Genomic DNA, 13,577 nt, shown 5'->3' with positions numbered 1-13,577 from the left:
CAACTTCTCTTCAGAATCAGCAAAGAGCAACTGTGACAACTCCCACTTTATGTGTGATTCTTTATCTTTTAACTCCACGCCTCTTGCCAAGACCCTCGCATTTACTTCTCTTACAACCCCATCTATAAATATATTAAACAACCACGGTGACATCACACATCCTTGTCTAAGGCCTACTTTTACTGGGAAATAATTTCCATCTTTCCTAGTAAGTAGGCCTTAGACAAGGATGTGTGATGTCACCAGGGTTGTTTAATATATTTATAGATGGGGTTGTAAGAGAAGTAAATGCAAGGGTCTTGGCAAAAGGCGTGGAGTTAAAAGATAATCACACATAAAGTGGGAGTTGTCACAGTTGCTCTTTGCTGATGACACTGTGCTCTTGGGAGATTCTGAATGAAGTTGCAGAGATTGGTGGATGAATTTGGTAGGGTGTGCAAAAGAAGAAAATTAAGAGTGAATACAGGAAAGAGTAAGGTTATGAGGATAACAAAAAGATTAGGTGATGAAAGATTGGATATCAGATTGGAGGGAGAGAGTATGGAGGAGGTGAATGTATTCAGATATTTGGGAGTGGACGTGTCAGCGGATGGGTCTATGAAAGATGAGGTGAATCATAGAATTGATGAGGGGAAAAGGGTGAGTGGTGTACTTAGGTGTCTGTGGAGACAAAGAACTTTGTCCTTGGAGGCAAAGAGGGGAATGTATGAGAGTATAGTTTTACCAATGCTCTTATATGGGTTTGAAGCATGGTTGATGAATGTTGCAGCGAGGAGAAGGCTGGAAGCAGTGGAGATGTCATGTCTGAGAGCAATGTGTGGTGTGAATATAATGCAGAGAATTCGTAGTTTGGAAGTTAGGAGGGGGTGCGGGATTACCAAAACTGTTGTCCAGAGGGCTGAGGTAGGGTTGTTGAGGTGGTTCGGACATGTAGACAGAATGGAGCGAAACAGAGTGACTTCAAGAGTGTATCAGTCTGTAGTGGAAGGAAGGTGGGGTAGGGGTCGGCCTAGGAAAGGTTGGAGAGAGGGGGTAAAGGAGGTTTTGTGTGCTAGGGGCTTGGACTTCCAGCAGGCATGCGTGAGCGTGTTTGATAGGAGTGAATGGAGACAAATGGTTTTTAATACTTGACGTGCTGTTGGAGTGTGAGCAAAGTAACATTTATGAAGGAATTCAGGGAAACCGGCAGGCCGGACTTGAGTCCTGGAGATGGGAAGTACAGTGCCTGCACTCTGAAGGAGGGGTGTTAATGTTGCAGTTTAACCCTTTGACTGTCGCGGTCGTATATGTACGTCATAGGAGATACCGTGTTTGACGTATCTATACACATAAATTCTAGCGGCTTCAAATCAAGCAGGAGAAAGCTGGTAGGCCCACATGTAAGAGAATGGGTCTCCATGGTCAGTGTGCACCATATAAAAAAAATTGGGGAGCCAGTGGTGCATTGTGGGAATACCATTTCAGTCGTCCTTTTTCAGCATGTCTAGCGGTAAGAAATATGTGACTTCCCAGCAAATCTGGGACTCTTCTCTTCCCAAGTGATGCTCTAACACAGATGGAAGTGTCAATGAAGATCAATTTCATGATTTCGAGGAGTTTGAGACCAAAAGCAATGGAGGAGGTGGAGGAGGAGGAGGAGGAAGAGGAGGAGGAAGAAGAGGAGGAGGAAGAAGAGGAGGAGGAAGAAGAGGAGGAGGAAGAAGAGGAGGAAGAAGAGGAGGAGGAAGAGGAGGAGGAAGAAGAGGAGGAGGAAGAAGAGGAGGAGGAGGAAGGAAGGAGGAAGAGGAAGGAAGGAGGGAGGAGGAGGAAGGAAGGAGGAGGAAGAAGGAGGGAGGAGGAAGAAGGAGGGAGGAGGAGGAAGGAGGAGGGAGGAGGAGGAGGAAGGTGGAAGGAGGAAGAAGAAAGAAGAAAGAAGAAAGAAGAAAGAAGAAAGAAGAAAGAAGGAAGAAGGAAGAAGAAAGAAGAAAGAAAGAAGAAAGAAGAAAGAAGAAAGAAGAAAGAAGAAGAAGAAGAAGAAGAAGAAGAAGAAGAAGAAGAAGAAGAAGAAGAATAATAATAATACCTAATACCTAATAATAATAATATGTAATAATATGTTCCCTTGAGGCATGAAAACAGTTCACCCCATGACAGTGACAAGATAAGGGGAGATAACATCTGATAAGAGCTGACCTTTGATGAGCGTAAACGAGGGTGGAGGGAGGGGGGCAGCTGTCCATCTGTCAAGATCCAGGAGGAGGAGGAGAAGGAGAAGAAGGAAGAGGAGGAGGAGGAGGAGAAGAAGGAGAAGGAGGAGGAGAAGGAGGAGGAGAAGGAGGAGGAGAAGGAGGAGGAGAAGGAGGAGGAGAAGGAGGAGGAGAAGGAGGAGGAGGAGGAGGAGGAGGAGGAGAAGGAGGAGGAGAAGGAGGAGGAGAAGGAGGAGGAGAAGGAGGAGGAGAAGGAGGAGGAGAAGGAGGAGGAGAAGGAGGAGGAGAAGGAGGAGGAGAAGGAGGAGGAGAAGGAGGAGGAGGAGGAGGAGAAGGAGGAGGAGGAGGAGATGACGACGAACAAACATTTGTCTGTCTGTCTATTTGTCTGTCTGCCAAACTCCCTGTCTATCCGTCTAGCTCTGTCTCAGAGAGAGCCACAAGACTGTGTCATCATCACGTTTACTCACATCTTCAAGCAGAGTATAGCACTTTGTCTGGATTTTTTGGGTTATCCTAGGTAATTTACACTATGTATAGTTGTATTTATGTGTACCTGTGAGACAGAGATAGACAGAGAGAGAGAAAGAGAGACAGATTGAAAGAGATAGAATGAGGGAGAAAGATAATTAGATAGAATGGAGGGGGAAGCAGCATCCGACCCCATTGTTTTGACAGGCGGTAGGGGGAGTGAGTAATGAGACAATATGTCATTTTGACAGCTGCCGACTCCTGACTCAAAACAATTATAAGCCACACACTGGCACACAAGACAAGCTTGCTGAAGGGTGATAATAGCAGTTTTATGAAAGTATCTAGTGACTATATATGTGTATATATATTATAGAAACCAGAAGCAAGAAGGGAAGGCAGGAATGAAGGAAGGACTAGATGAAAGGAAGGAAAAAAGTAATGAAGGACAGATGAAGGAATGTAGGAAGAGAGGTGGAATGCCCTCCAGGTAGCCTCCAGGTAGGAAAGGAATGAAGGAAATTAGGAAGGAAGGAATGATGACACACGACCATTTACCTAGGATAACTACATAACACAACTGCCTGCTAATACTTTGAAGAAAGCTGCTCAGACGAGGTATTTTGTCTTTGCACATAAAAAAAATTCAACAAAAATGCACACACACTGATTTTATGTGTGAGAGTGTAAAACACCATTGTGTATGACACCATGTTTTATGTGTGAGGAGTGTAAAACACCACTGTGTATGACACCATGTTTTATGTGTGAGGAGTGTAAAACACCACTGTGTATGACACCATGTTTTATGTGTAGGAGTGTAAAACACTGTGTATGACACCATGTTTTATGTGTATGGAGTGTAAAACACCACTGTGTATGACACCATGTTTTATGTGTAAGAGTGTAAAACACCACTGTGTATGACACCATGTTTTATGTGTGAGAGTGTAAAACACTACTGTGTATGACACCATGTTTTATGTGTGAGAGTGTAAAACACCACTGTGTATGACACCATGTTTCACAGAGTTACACAAGCTGCAGAACTTCTAGGAACATGTCCAGTGACTATACATTGGTATATATATTATAGAACAATAGTAATAAACAATTTTTCGTATTGTTTGTTTTTGTAAACAAGTTTTGTAAACAATATATTGATAATTATGTTTGTGTGCTTATTGTGTTGTATACAACGAGTGTATATATGTACATTGCACCTTACTTTGGTCTCACAGGCCACATAAGTTATGTGAAAAAATAAAATAGTGAAAAAAACAACAAACCTTCAAATACAAGTAAACTAAAGTTTACCGGGTGAGCGGCAGTCGCCGCTGTTGCCATACGCGGCTCATTTTCTGCAAACTTCATGCCTCTATATCTCGGTAAGTACTGATGGGAAATTTTTTTTTTGGGGACTAAAACAATCAGAAAAATAATCTTAACATTTTCATAAGAAAAAATAATTTTTTTTTTTTTCGAATATTTTGCGACACCAGGAGACACTTCAGGATTGGGCCCTTCGACAGTCAAAGGGTTAAAAACTGTAGTGTAAAGCACCCTTCTGGCAAGACAGTGATGGAGTGAATGATGGTGAAAGTTTTTCTTTTTCGGTCCACCCTGACTTATCCCCCTATAATTTTTGCACTCTCTTTTGTTCCCTTTGCCTTTATACAAAGGAACTATGCATGATTTCTGCCAATCCCAAGGTACCTTACCCTCTTCCATACATTTATTAAATAATTGCACCAACCACTCCAAAACTATATCCCCACCTGCTTTTAACATTTCTATCTTTATCCCATCAATCCCGGCTGCCTTACCCCCTTTCATTTTACCTACTGCCTCACGAACTTCCCCCACACTCACAACTGGCTCTTCCTCACTCCTACAAGATGTTATTCCTCCTTTCCCTATACACGAAATCACAGTTTCCCTATCTTCATCAACATTTAACAATTCCTCAAAATATCCCCCCCATCTTCCCAATACCTCTAACTCTCCATTTAATAACTCTCCTCTCATATTTTTAACTGACAAATCCATTTGTTCTCTAGGCTTCCTCAACTTGTTAATCTCACTCCAAAACTTTTTTTTATTTCAACAAAATTTGTTGATAACATCTCACCCACTCTCTCATTTGCTCTCTTTTTACATTGCTTCACCACTCTCTTAACCTCTCTCTTTTTCTCCATATATTCTTCCCTCCTTGCATCACTTCTACTTTGTAAAAACTTCTCATATGCTAACTTTTTCTCCCTTACTACTCTCTTTACATCATCATTCCACCAATCGCTCCTCTTCCCTCCCGCACCCACTTTCCTGTAACCACAAACTTCTGCTGAACACTCTAACACTACATTTTTAAGCCTACCCCATACCTCTTCGACCCCATTGCCTATGCTCTCATTAGCCCATCTATCCTCCAATAGCTGTTTATATCTTACCCTAACTGCCTCCTCTTTTAGTTTATAAACCTTCACCTCTCTCTTCCCTGATGCTTCTATTTTCCTTGTATCCCATCTACCTTTTACTCTCAGTGTAGCTACAACTAGAAAGTGATCTGATATATCTGTGGCCCCTCTATAAACATGTACATCCTGAAGTCTACTCAACAGTCTTTTATCTACCAATACATAATCCAACAAACTACTGTCATTTCGCCCTACATCATATCTTGTATACTTATTTATCCTCTTTTTCTTAAAATATGTATTACCTATAACTAAACCCCTTTCTATACAAAGTTCAATCAAAGGGCTCCCATTATCATTTACACCTGGCACCCAAAACTTACCTACCACACCCTCTCTAAAAGTTTCTCCTACTTTAGCATTCAGGTCCCCTACCATAGAACAATAGTAATAAAAAATTTTTTGTATTGTTTGTGTAAACAAGTTTTGTACACAATATATTGATAATTATGTTTGTGTGCTTGTGTTGTATACAATGAGTGTATATATGTACATTACACCTTACTTTGGTCTTACAGGCTACATAAGTTATCTGAAAAAATAAAGTAGAAGAAAAAGCAAGATACCTTCAAATGGGAGGAAAAAAAAGTTTACCGGGTGAGCGGCATTCACCGATGTTGCCATACGCAACTCATTTTCTGCCAACTTTACGGCTCTATATCTCGGTAAGTAATGACCACAAAAAAATTTTTTAGGCTTAAAACACTCAGCAAAATAATCCTAACATTTTGGTAAGAAAAAATCATTTTTTTTATTTTTCGAATATTTTTTGACACAGAATGACACTATCAGAAATGGGCTTGCGACAGTCAAAGGATTAAAACAATACCAAAGATGGTCGATACAAACCCTCTACCATTACAGTATGCTCCTTACTTCAATACAAATTCATTTACCGACGAGTTCTTAGGAATGGCACTCTATCGTTAAGCGAGGAGAGACTGTATTACTAAATTTATAGAGAGAAACTTTCATTTTTCTTTTTGGATCACCCTGTTTTGGTGGGATATGGCCAGTGCGTTGAAAGAAGAGAAAGATCTTCACCGATTTTTGTCATAGTGGAAACTAATTTTGGGTAACCACTAGGAGACAGCAATCATGTGGTACTAAGCTTTAAGTATCTGGTAGAAAGGGTAATGGAGAAAGAAAGAGTGGACAGAATGGGACAAAGAAATTAAAAAAAAAAAAATGGGACTATAGAAGAAGGAACAATAATGGCATGAAAATTTTTCTGAACAAAGTGGAATGGGAAAGGGAACTAAAAGGCAGAACTGTGCAAAAAATAAAGAGGGCAAGAGACAAAGTGCCAAGAGGCATAGGTAAGATTCATTCCAAGCACGACGAAAAGAAGTAGGAAAAGAGATCTGATGAACTCATCAAGAATAAAGTGAGGGGGACATGATCACTATGTACAAAATCTTAAGAAGAATTGACAGGGCATCTTGGGACAGACTGAGTTAAGAGGACTAGGATCAAGGGGGCATAGGATGAAAATGAAAAAGCCAATGAGCCACAGGAATTAAATGAAGCATTTCTTTAGTCACAAGGTGGTTGAAAAGTGGAATGACTTGGATGATGCAGTGGTGGAGGCAAACTTAATACACAGCTTCAAGATTAAATATATTAAAACCCAAGAGGTCAGAAGTCAGTGATGCCATCAAGTGATCCAGAAGACAGTGCCAGGTGCTAACTCTCGACCCCCAAAAACAACTAAGCAACCACATCTAGTTTTGCCCCTTGACCAAAACTCATTACATATTGTGGTACTTCTTTTCTTGATAGTAAGGTCACTAGTTTTCTGGTTATTAAAAACTACTCTAAAAGTTTCAGCTTAGTCTCCTCATATCTCTTTATCTACACTTCCAAAACCACCTCCCTCTCCAGTTACAATATCACTTTCCTTACTTATTCCTTTCCCCCAGTGTGTTCCATGTTTTAATTTTTGTATCCTCATTGTAAATTTCTACATATTTCTTATCTACTAGCTTGCCGGCTTTTGTTCCTACATCTTGAAGCACCACTTCCAAGACTACCTGTTTCAATAAGAGGAATGCATTATTCCAGGTCTAGTTTCTTGTTTCCTTGGTAAAGCACAAACAAATCAATGTCTTCTAACTTCTCCATATCCCTCTTACTTATATTAATGACAGTATTTACAGATCTAACAAGAATTCTGTACTACTGGACACTTCGTTGTTGTTCAAAACTTCTTTTCTTTGCCTATAAAGAGTAATAAATTTTTCAAATATTATTAGATTTACAAATGACATCTTTATTATACAACTTCCTGAGACTTACCTCAGCTTCACTATCAACACTGTCTTCCTCCTCCTCCTCTTCATCAGAGCCTTGTTCTGAAGGTGCAGGTGTAGTAGCTCTAGAGGAGGAGGGTGATGGAGGCTCCGAGAGTGGCCGCGGGTAGTTGAGTCGACCAGCACCAGAATCGGCTTCAAGTGCTAATTCTGGGTAAACAACGTGCAAAGCATGTTGCCGTGCTTGCCGATAATACTGGAAAGATTTTTATAGTGAATATAAATTTATACTTCAGCTTTTGTTGTCCATTAAAACACTATTTTGAGTAAAGAAATTAATTTTTATATCAAGTTGACAATAAGTTTAGATATAATTATCAATGAAGAAAATTTGCAAAGCTTTTTAACAGATGAATTTAGATTAAAATGTATTGATAATTTAAAAACTATAAGAAAAGCAACCAAGTCTTAATACAAACACCAAGAGCATAAAGTCTGAGGTGGTAAGGTAATAGAAGACTGTGATCAGTTATGTGGTTTTAGATTTTACACAAAGCATTAAACCCTTACACTGTCCATCATGTAGAACTACATTACTGATGGCAGGGGTCCATTACAAATCTAAGTTATGAGTTCAGCTCACTCAGATAAGGTATGAATGGTAAACTTGGCCTAGATATGAAAGAATTGGTTTGTGTAGCAAGTGTGTACAGAAAAAAATCCCACCTCATGCAATGCATGATGGGAAAAGTAAAACTTTGACCTTGTGCTCACTTTAAATGATTTTGGAAGGCTTTCTAGGATGGTTTTTATAGTTGTTATAATTCAATAGAAAGTAAAACATACTACAGAAACGGAGAATACTTTAGTTGGTTCCAGGACAGGAAGTAGCTTCAAACTGCCCTCAAAGTAGTGGAAATACAGTGGAACCTCTGCTTACGAGTGCCCCACCATGCAAGTTTTTCAGGATACAAGTCGTCACTCAGTTAATTTTTTGCTCCTGGATAAGAGCCAAAATTCAGGTTGCAAGTTTCCCCCTCAAGGGAGGTTCCTTGACACTGATGATGAGGGGCTCTTGATCTAGGGAATTGGATCTGTGCTCCAATTCCCTAAATTATTAACAATAATAATAATAATAATAATAATAATAATAATAATAATAATAATAATAATAATAATACATAATAAAAATAAATAATAAATAAATAATAATAATAATACAGTGGACCCCCGGTTAACGATATTTTTTCTCTCCAGAAGTATGTTCAGGTGCCAGTACTGACCGAATTTGTTCCCATAAGGAATATTGTGAAGTAGATTAGTCCATTTCAGACCCCCAAACATACACGTACAAACGCACTTACATAAATACACTTACATAATTGGTCGCATTCGGAGGTGATCGTTATGCGGGGGTCCACTGTATAATAAAAATAATGATGAGCGAGTTTCAGAACATCGCCACTAGGTGGCACAGCCAACGCCACAACATCAGGTGAGCTGTGCAATGTGTTTGTCACCATGGAAGCATTTCTTAAGTTATTATTGCCAAATTTCTTTTTTCTAACCATGGGCCCTAAGAAATTAAGTGCAAAAGACAGTGCTCAGAAGAAAAAGAGGATGATGTCCATGGAATTACAGCATGAAACCATAGATAAACAAGCAAGGTGTGCAGTGGCAGTAGGAGCTAGTAGCAAGAAGCCTGTCTTCCACCCTCCACCTCCACCAGCATATGTACACTTTATAAAACCACTGTTTCATTACATTCTCTATTCTGTTTTTATACAATATTTCTTATTTATGAAACTTATTTAGGAAACTAGTGCAGTTAGCCTCACAAACACTCAGTTTTCTCTTAAAATGAAACCATGGGAAGATATAGTCAGCGGGCGAGAGAATGGATGCTGCCATCACTTGCTATATTATGGACTATTTTATTCATTCTATAGTATTTATCATGTTTCTATATTAATTATTTATTATGTCATATTACATGAACTGCAATAGATAAATAAGCCATAGAGTTGATATTAGTTATTAGATGAACTGCAATAGATAAATAAGCCATAGAGTTGACATTAGTGTCATATTGAAGTACGGTGAACCCCCCTGTTTCAGTGGCCACGACCTTCATGAAATCTGACTTTTGGCAACTTTTTTTTTGCAAAATATAGCCTCGTGGTTTGTGATTGGCCTCGTGATTCAGCAATTGTCTGGTATGCATCCAGCGTCAGCACGCACACAAAGCCAGTCTCCTGCACAATTCACACTCAATGTGCCATTGTTTATCAGTGAGTGACCATCATCGCACGCATTGATACGATACATTTCGTAATATTCCATTCTTTTTTGTGCTTCCAATTGCCAAATAAGTCACCATGGGCCCAAAGAAAGCTAGTGCCAGCCCTTTGGTAAACGAAGTGAGAATTAAAAGAATTAATGAAAGAAATCATTGAAAAATATGATAGTGGAGTGCATGTTCCAGAGCTTGCCAGGATGTATGGCAAACCCCATTCAACCATCACTTCGATCATGGTGAAGGAAAAGGAAATCAAGGAAGCTGTTGTTGCAAATGGGGTAGATATGCTGACAAAAAAGTGATCACAAATCCTCGAAGAACTGGAGAGGTTATTGTTGGTGTGGATTATCCAAAAACAGTAACCAGGAGTTAGTATTATGCAGTCGATAATTTGTGAAAAGGCAAGGTAGTTGCATGACGATCTCATAAAGAAAATGCCTGCAACGAGTCCTGATGTTTGTGATTTTAGGCCAGCAAAGGCTGGTTTGAGAGATTTAAGAAGTGTAGTGGCATACACAGTGTGGCAAGGCATGGCGAGGCTGCGAGTGCTGACAAAAAAAGCGGCTGAAAAATATGTTCAGGAGTTCAAGGGGTACAGAGAGACTGAACAATTCAAACCCCAACAAATATTCAATTGTGATGAAACAGGCCTGCTTTGGAAGAAAATGCCAAAGAGGACCTACATCACGCAGGAGGAAACGGCACTGCCAGGACACAAGCCTATGAAAGACAGGCTAACTATCATGTTTTGTAGTAATGCTAGTGGGGATTTTGAAGTGAAGCCTTTACTGGTGTATCACTCTGAAAAACCCAGAGTGTTCAAGAAAAACAGTGTTGCCAAGGCTAATCTGTTTGTGATGTGGAAGGCTGACAGTAAGGCATGGGTCACGAGGGGAATTTTCCTTGATTGGTTCAATGAAGTGTTTGGCCCCAGCGTGAAGAAATACCTCCTGGAAAATAAATTGGAACTCAAATGCCTCTTGGTAATGGACAATGCTCCTGCTCATCTTCCAGACTTGGAAGAGGAAATGGTGCAGGAGTTTCATTTCATCACAGTGAAATTCTTGCCCCTTAATACCACTCCTCTCCTCCAGCCCATGGACCAGCAGGTCATTTCAAACTTCAAAAAACTGTACACCAATGCAGTGTTGCAAAAGTGCTTCCAAGTGACCTCAGACACTGAACTGACCCTAAGAGAGTTCTGGAAAGATCACTTTAATATCCTCCATTGCATAAACCTTATAGGTAAGGCTTGAGAGGGAGTGACTTCCAGGACTTTGAACTCTGCTTGGAGAAAATTGTGGCCACATTGTGTCAAGAGGGGGATTTTGAAGGGTTTGGGGGCTAACCCTGAGGAGCCAAGAATTTTCGAGGTAATAAAACAATGAAATTTGATGGAAAACTGATGAAATTACACTATCACAAATTTTACAGTGTCAGCGATATTTACACATTGGCGGTTTAGCCCACTGACTCATATTTTAGGCCAATTACATTATTCCAGTCAACCAAATTTTTAGCTGTTTCACTAGAATTAATTCTATTTTATCGATTGACCACAAGAAACTGCCCAATCAACTATTTCAACTACCCAATAAAGTGATCAGAAATTGGTAAATTAGCCAATTTCACACACAGTTCAAAATATTCTAATTTCAAAGTAGTGTCCAGAACAAACAATGCAGGCATTCCTGGCACTAAAATAACATTTCTTCTGTTTATTAGTTACATCTCCAGGCTTCACAGATGAATTCCACTTTAATTTTTTATTTACATAAAGAGTTTTTATATTCACACCACACATTGTTATCAGACATGACATCTCCACTGCCTCCAGCCTTCTCCTTGTTCCAACATTCATCACATATACACCTACCATCTGACTTGCGACCTGCTCAACTTACGATGACTCAACTTACAACCGTGTTTTTTATGCCAAATTTCTGGGAAATAAACAAGTGTTTGTGTTGTACACAGTGTTTATCCTAAACCTTACAGTATAAAATACAGTACTAACAGCATAAAAAGTAAAGTAAAACATGAAATACCAAAATAAAACAATAAAATAAAGTCATTACAAATATGTTACGTTGATATTCAGTAGTAAAGTTCGACTTACGGCCATTTCGACTTACGACCGGTTTCTTGGAACCGAACTCGGTCATAAGTCGGATGGTAGGTGTATTTCACATTCATATAAGAGCATTTGGTGAATGTAGTGCAGAGAATTCGTAGTTTGGAAATTAAGGGGTGTTTGGGGTGTTCAGGGAGGGGTAGTACCTCTGGCATGGGGGAGCTTGTCGTGCCCTTCTCGGGGCAGCTCGCCAGCTTTTGGTCCCCACCTGACACCCAGCTCTCACTTGTGGCTCCAAGTAGCTGTTAGCATGCGACAGCAGCCACACCCCGGGCAATGGCTTCGACAGGCCGGCTAAACCAAGTGAGGGTAGCCGTCAGGTCATTGACCCCCGGTAAAGTCAACTAGGGCTTGCCTACCTAAGCATGGGAAGACTGGCTCTGGCGGACTGCGCGGATGAAACCACTAGATTGGTTCAACGGGCAGAAAGGCAGTTCCAGCAAAGCGTTGTGGAGTGCTAAGGGCACGATGAGGCACTAAGGACATCCTGGTTATCCACTGCATCCGATCCCATCTCCAGTCGTCTCGACTTTGTCTTGCCACTGGCCTCAGATGGCTCCGGACGAGAGAGTGAGGTCAACGCTGCGCAACTCTTCCTTACTTTAAACGAAGTCACAGCGCATGTCATCAGTCATCCTTTATCCCACCTCATCACCCAAGACCTGTGGTGACGGGCGAGCGACGAAGCGACAGGTGTGGGTACACTGGAAGTCGTAGCCGCGGACCTGCACACAGGTGGCTCAGGCCATAGGGTCGTTCTTTACCGACCGGAGCAGCGGTGGAGTCTGGCAGCCGTCTGAGTGACTGAGCAGCCCTCTTCAGGAATGCACTACTCACCTCCATGGCATGAGGAATGGACTAGAAAAGGTGTCCCAAACATTGCCTGCTCCACGAAACCCTAGCCAGCTTACCGCGGTTGGCGGGCACCCTTCTACATGCGGTCGAAACTACAAGACATCAAAGAAGAAAACCAAGATCACACCTCTCAACCTTGCCACTTGGAACGTCCGTACGCTTCTCGACAGGGACGACTCAGACAGACCTCAGAGACGTACAGCACTCATCGCGAACGAACTCGTCAGATACAGCATTGACATCGCTGCCATAAGTGAGACTAGACTTGCTGGTGAGGGTGAACTCTGCGAAAGAGGAGAAGGCTATACCTCCTTTTGGTCCGAACGAGGAGCCAAGGAGAGACGGGAGGCAGGAGTTGGCTTTGTAGTGAAGTCATCCCTCATTGGCAAGCTGGCTGGCCCACCAAAAGGAGTGAACGATCGCCTTATGACAATGAGAATCCCCTTGTCCTGCGGACAGAAGTTTGCCACTATTGTCAGCGCCTATGCCCCCACCATGACCAACCCAGACGAGGTTAAGGACAAGTTTTATGAAGACCTGAACGCCGTCATCACCACTGTCCCCAGTGCAGATAAGCTCATCATCCTTGGTGACTTTAATGCGAGAGTCGGTTGTGACAGCACCACCTGGGAAGGCGTGATCGGAAAGCATGGGGTGGGCAGCTGCAATAGCAACGGCCTGCTGCTCCTTCAGACCTGCGCCGAACACGACCTTCTAATCACCAACACCGTCTTCAGCCTCCCTATCCGCAACAGGACATCATGGATGCACCCGCGTTCCAAACACTGGCATCTCATTGATTATGTCATCATCAGGAAAAGGGACAGGCAGGATGTACGAGTCACGAAGGCCATGTGTGGCGCGGAATGCTGGACAGACCATCGCCTCATCGTCTCGAAACTC

The 13,577-nt window shown here is 41.5% G+C and overlaps 1 protein-coding gene across 1 annotated transcript in view; it reads right to left on the bottom strand.

Annotated features, from left to right (window-relative positions):
• Glys (glycogen [starch] synthase) overlaps positions 1-13,577 on the bottom strand; it is a gene marked incomplete at its 5' end in the record, with an annotated part of 231,668 nt that overhangs the window by 54,588 nt on the left and 163,503 nt on the right. Inside the window, 1 exon segment of the mRNA XM_070083807.1 lies at positions 7,433-7,642. Within this exon segment, the coding sequence (XP_069939908.1) occupies positions 7,433-7,642 (210 nt within the window).

The sequence above is a fragment of the Cherax quadricarinatus genome, chromosome 10, assembly GCF_038502225.1.
Source record: "Cherax quadricarinatus isolate ZL_2023a chromosome 10, ASM3850222v1, whole genome shotgun sequence".
Classification (NCBI taxonomy): Eukaryota; Metazoa; Arthropoda; class Malacostraca; order Decapoda; family Parastacidae; genus Cherax; species Cherax quadricarinatus.
The sequence above is the reverse complement of the archived record's forward strand: the minus strand, read 5'-3'. Positions and strand labels throughout refer to the sequence as shown.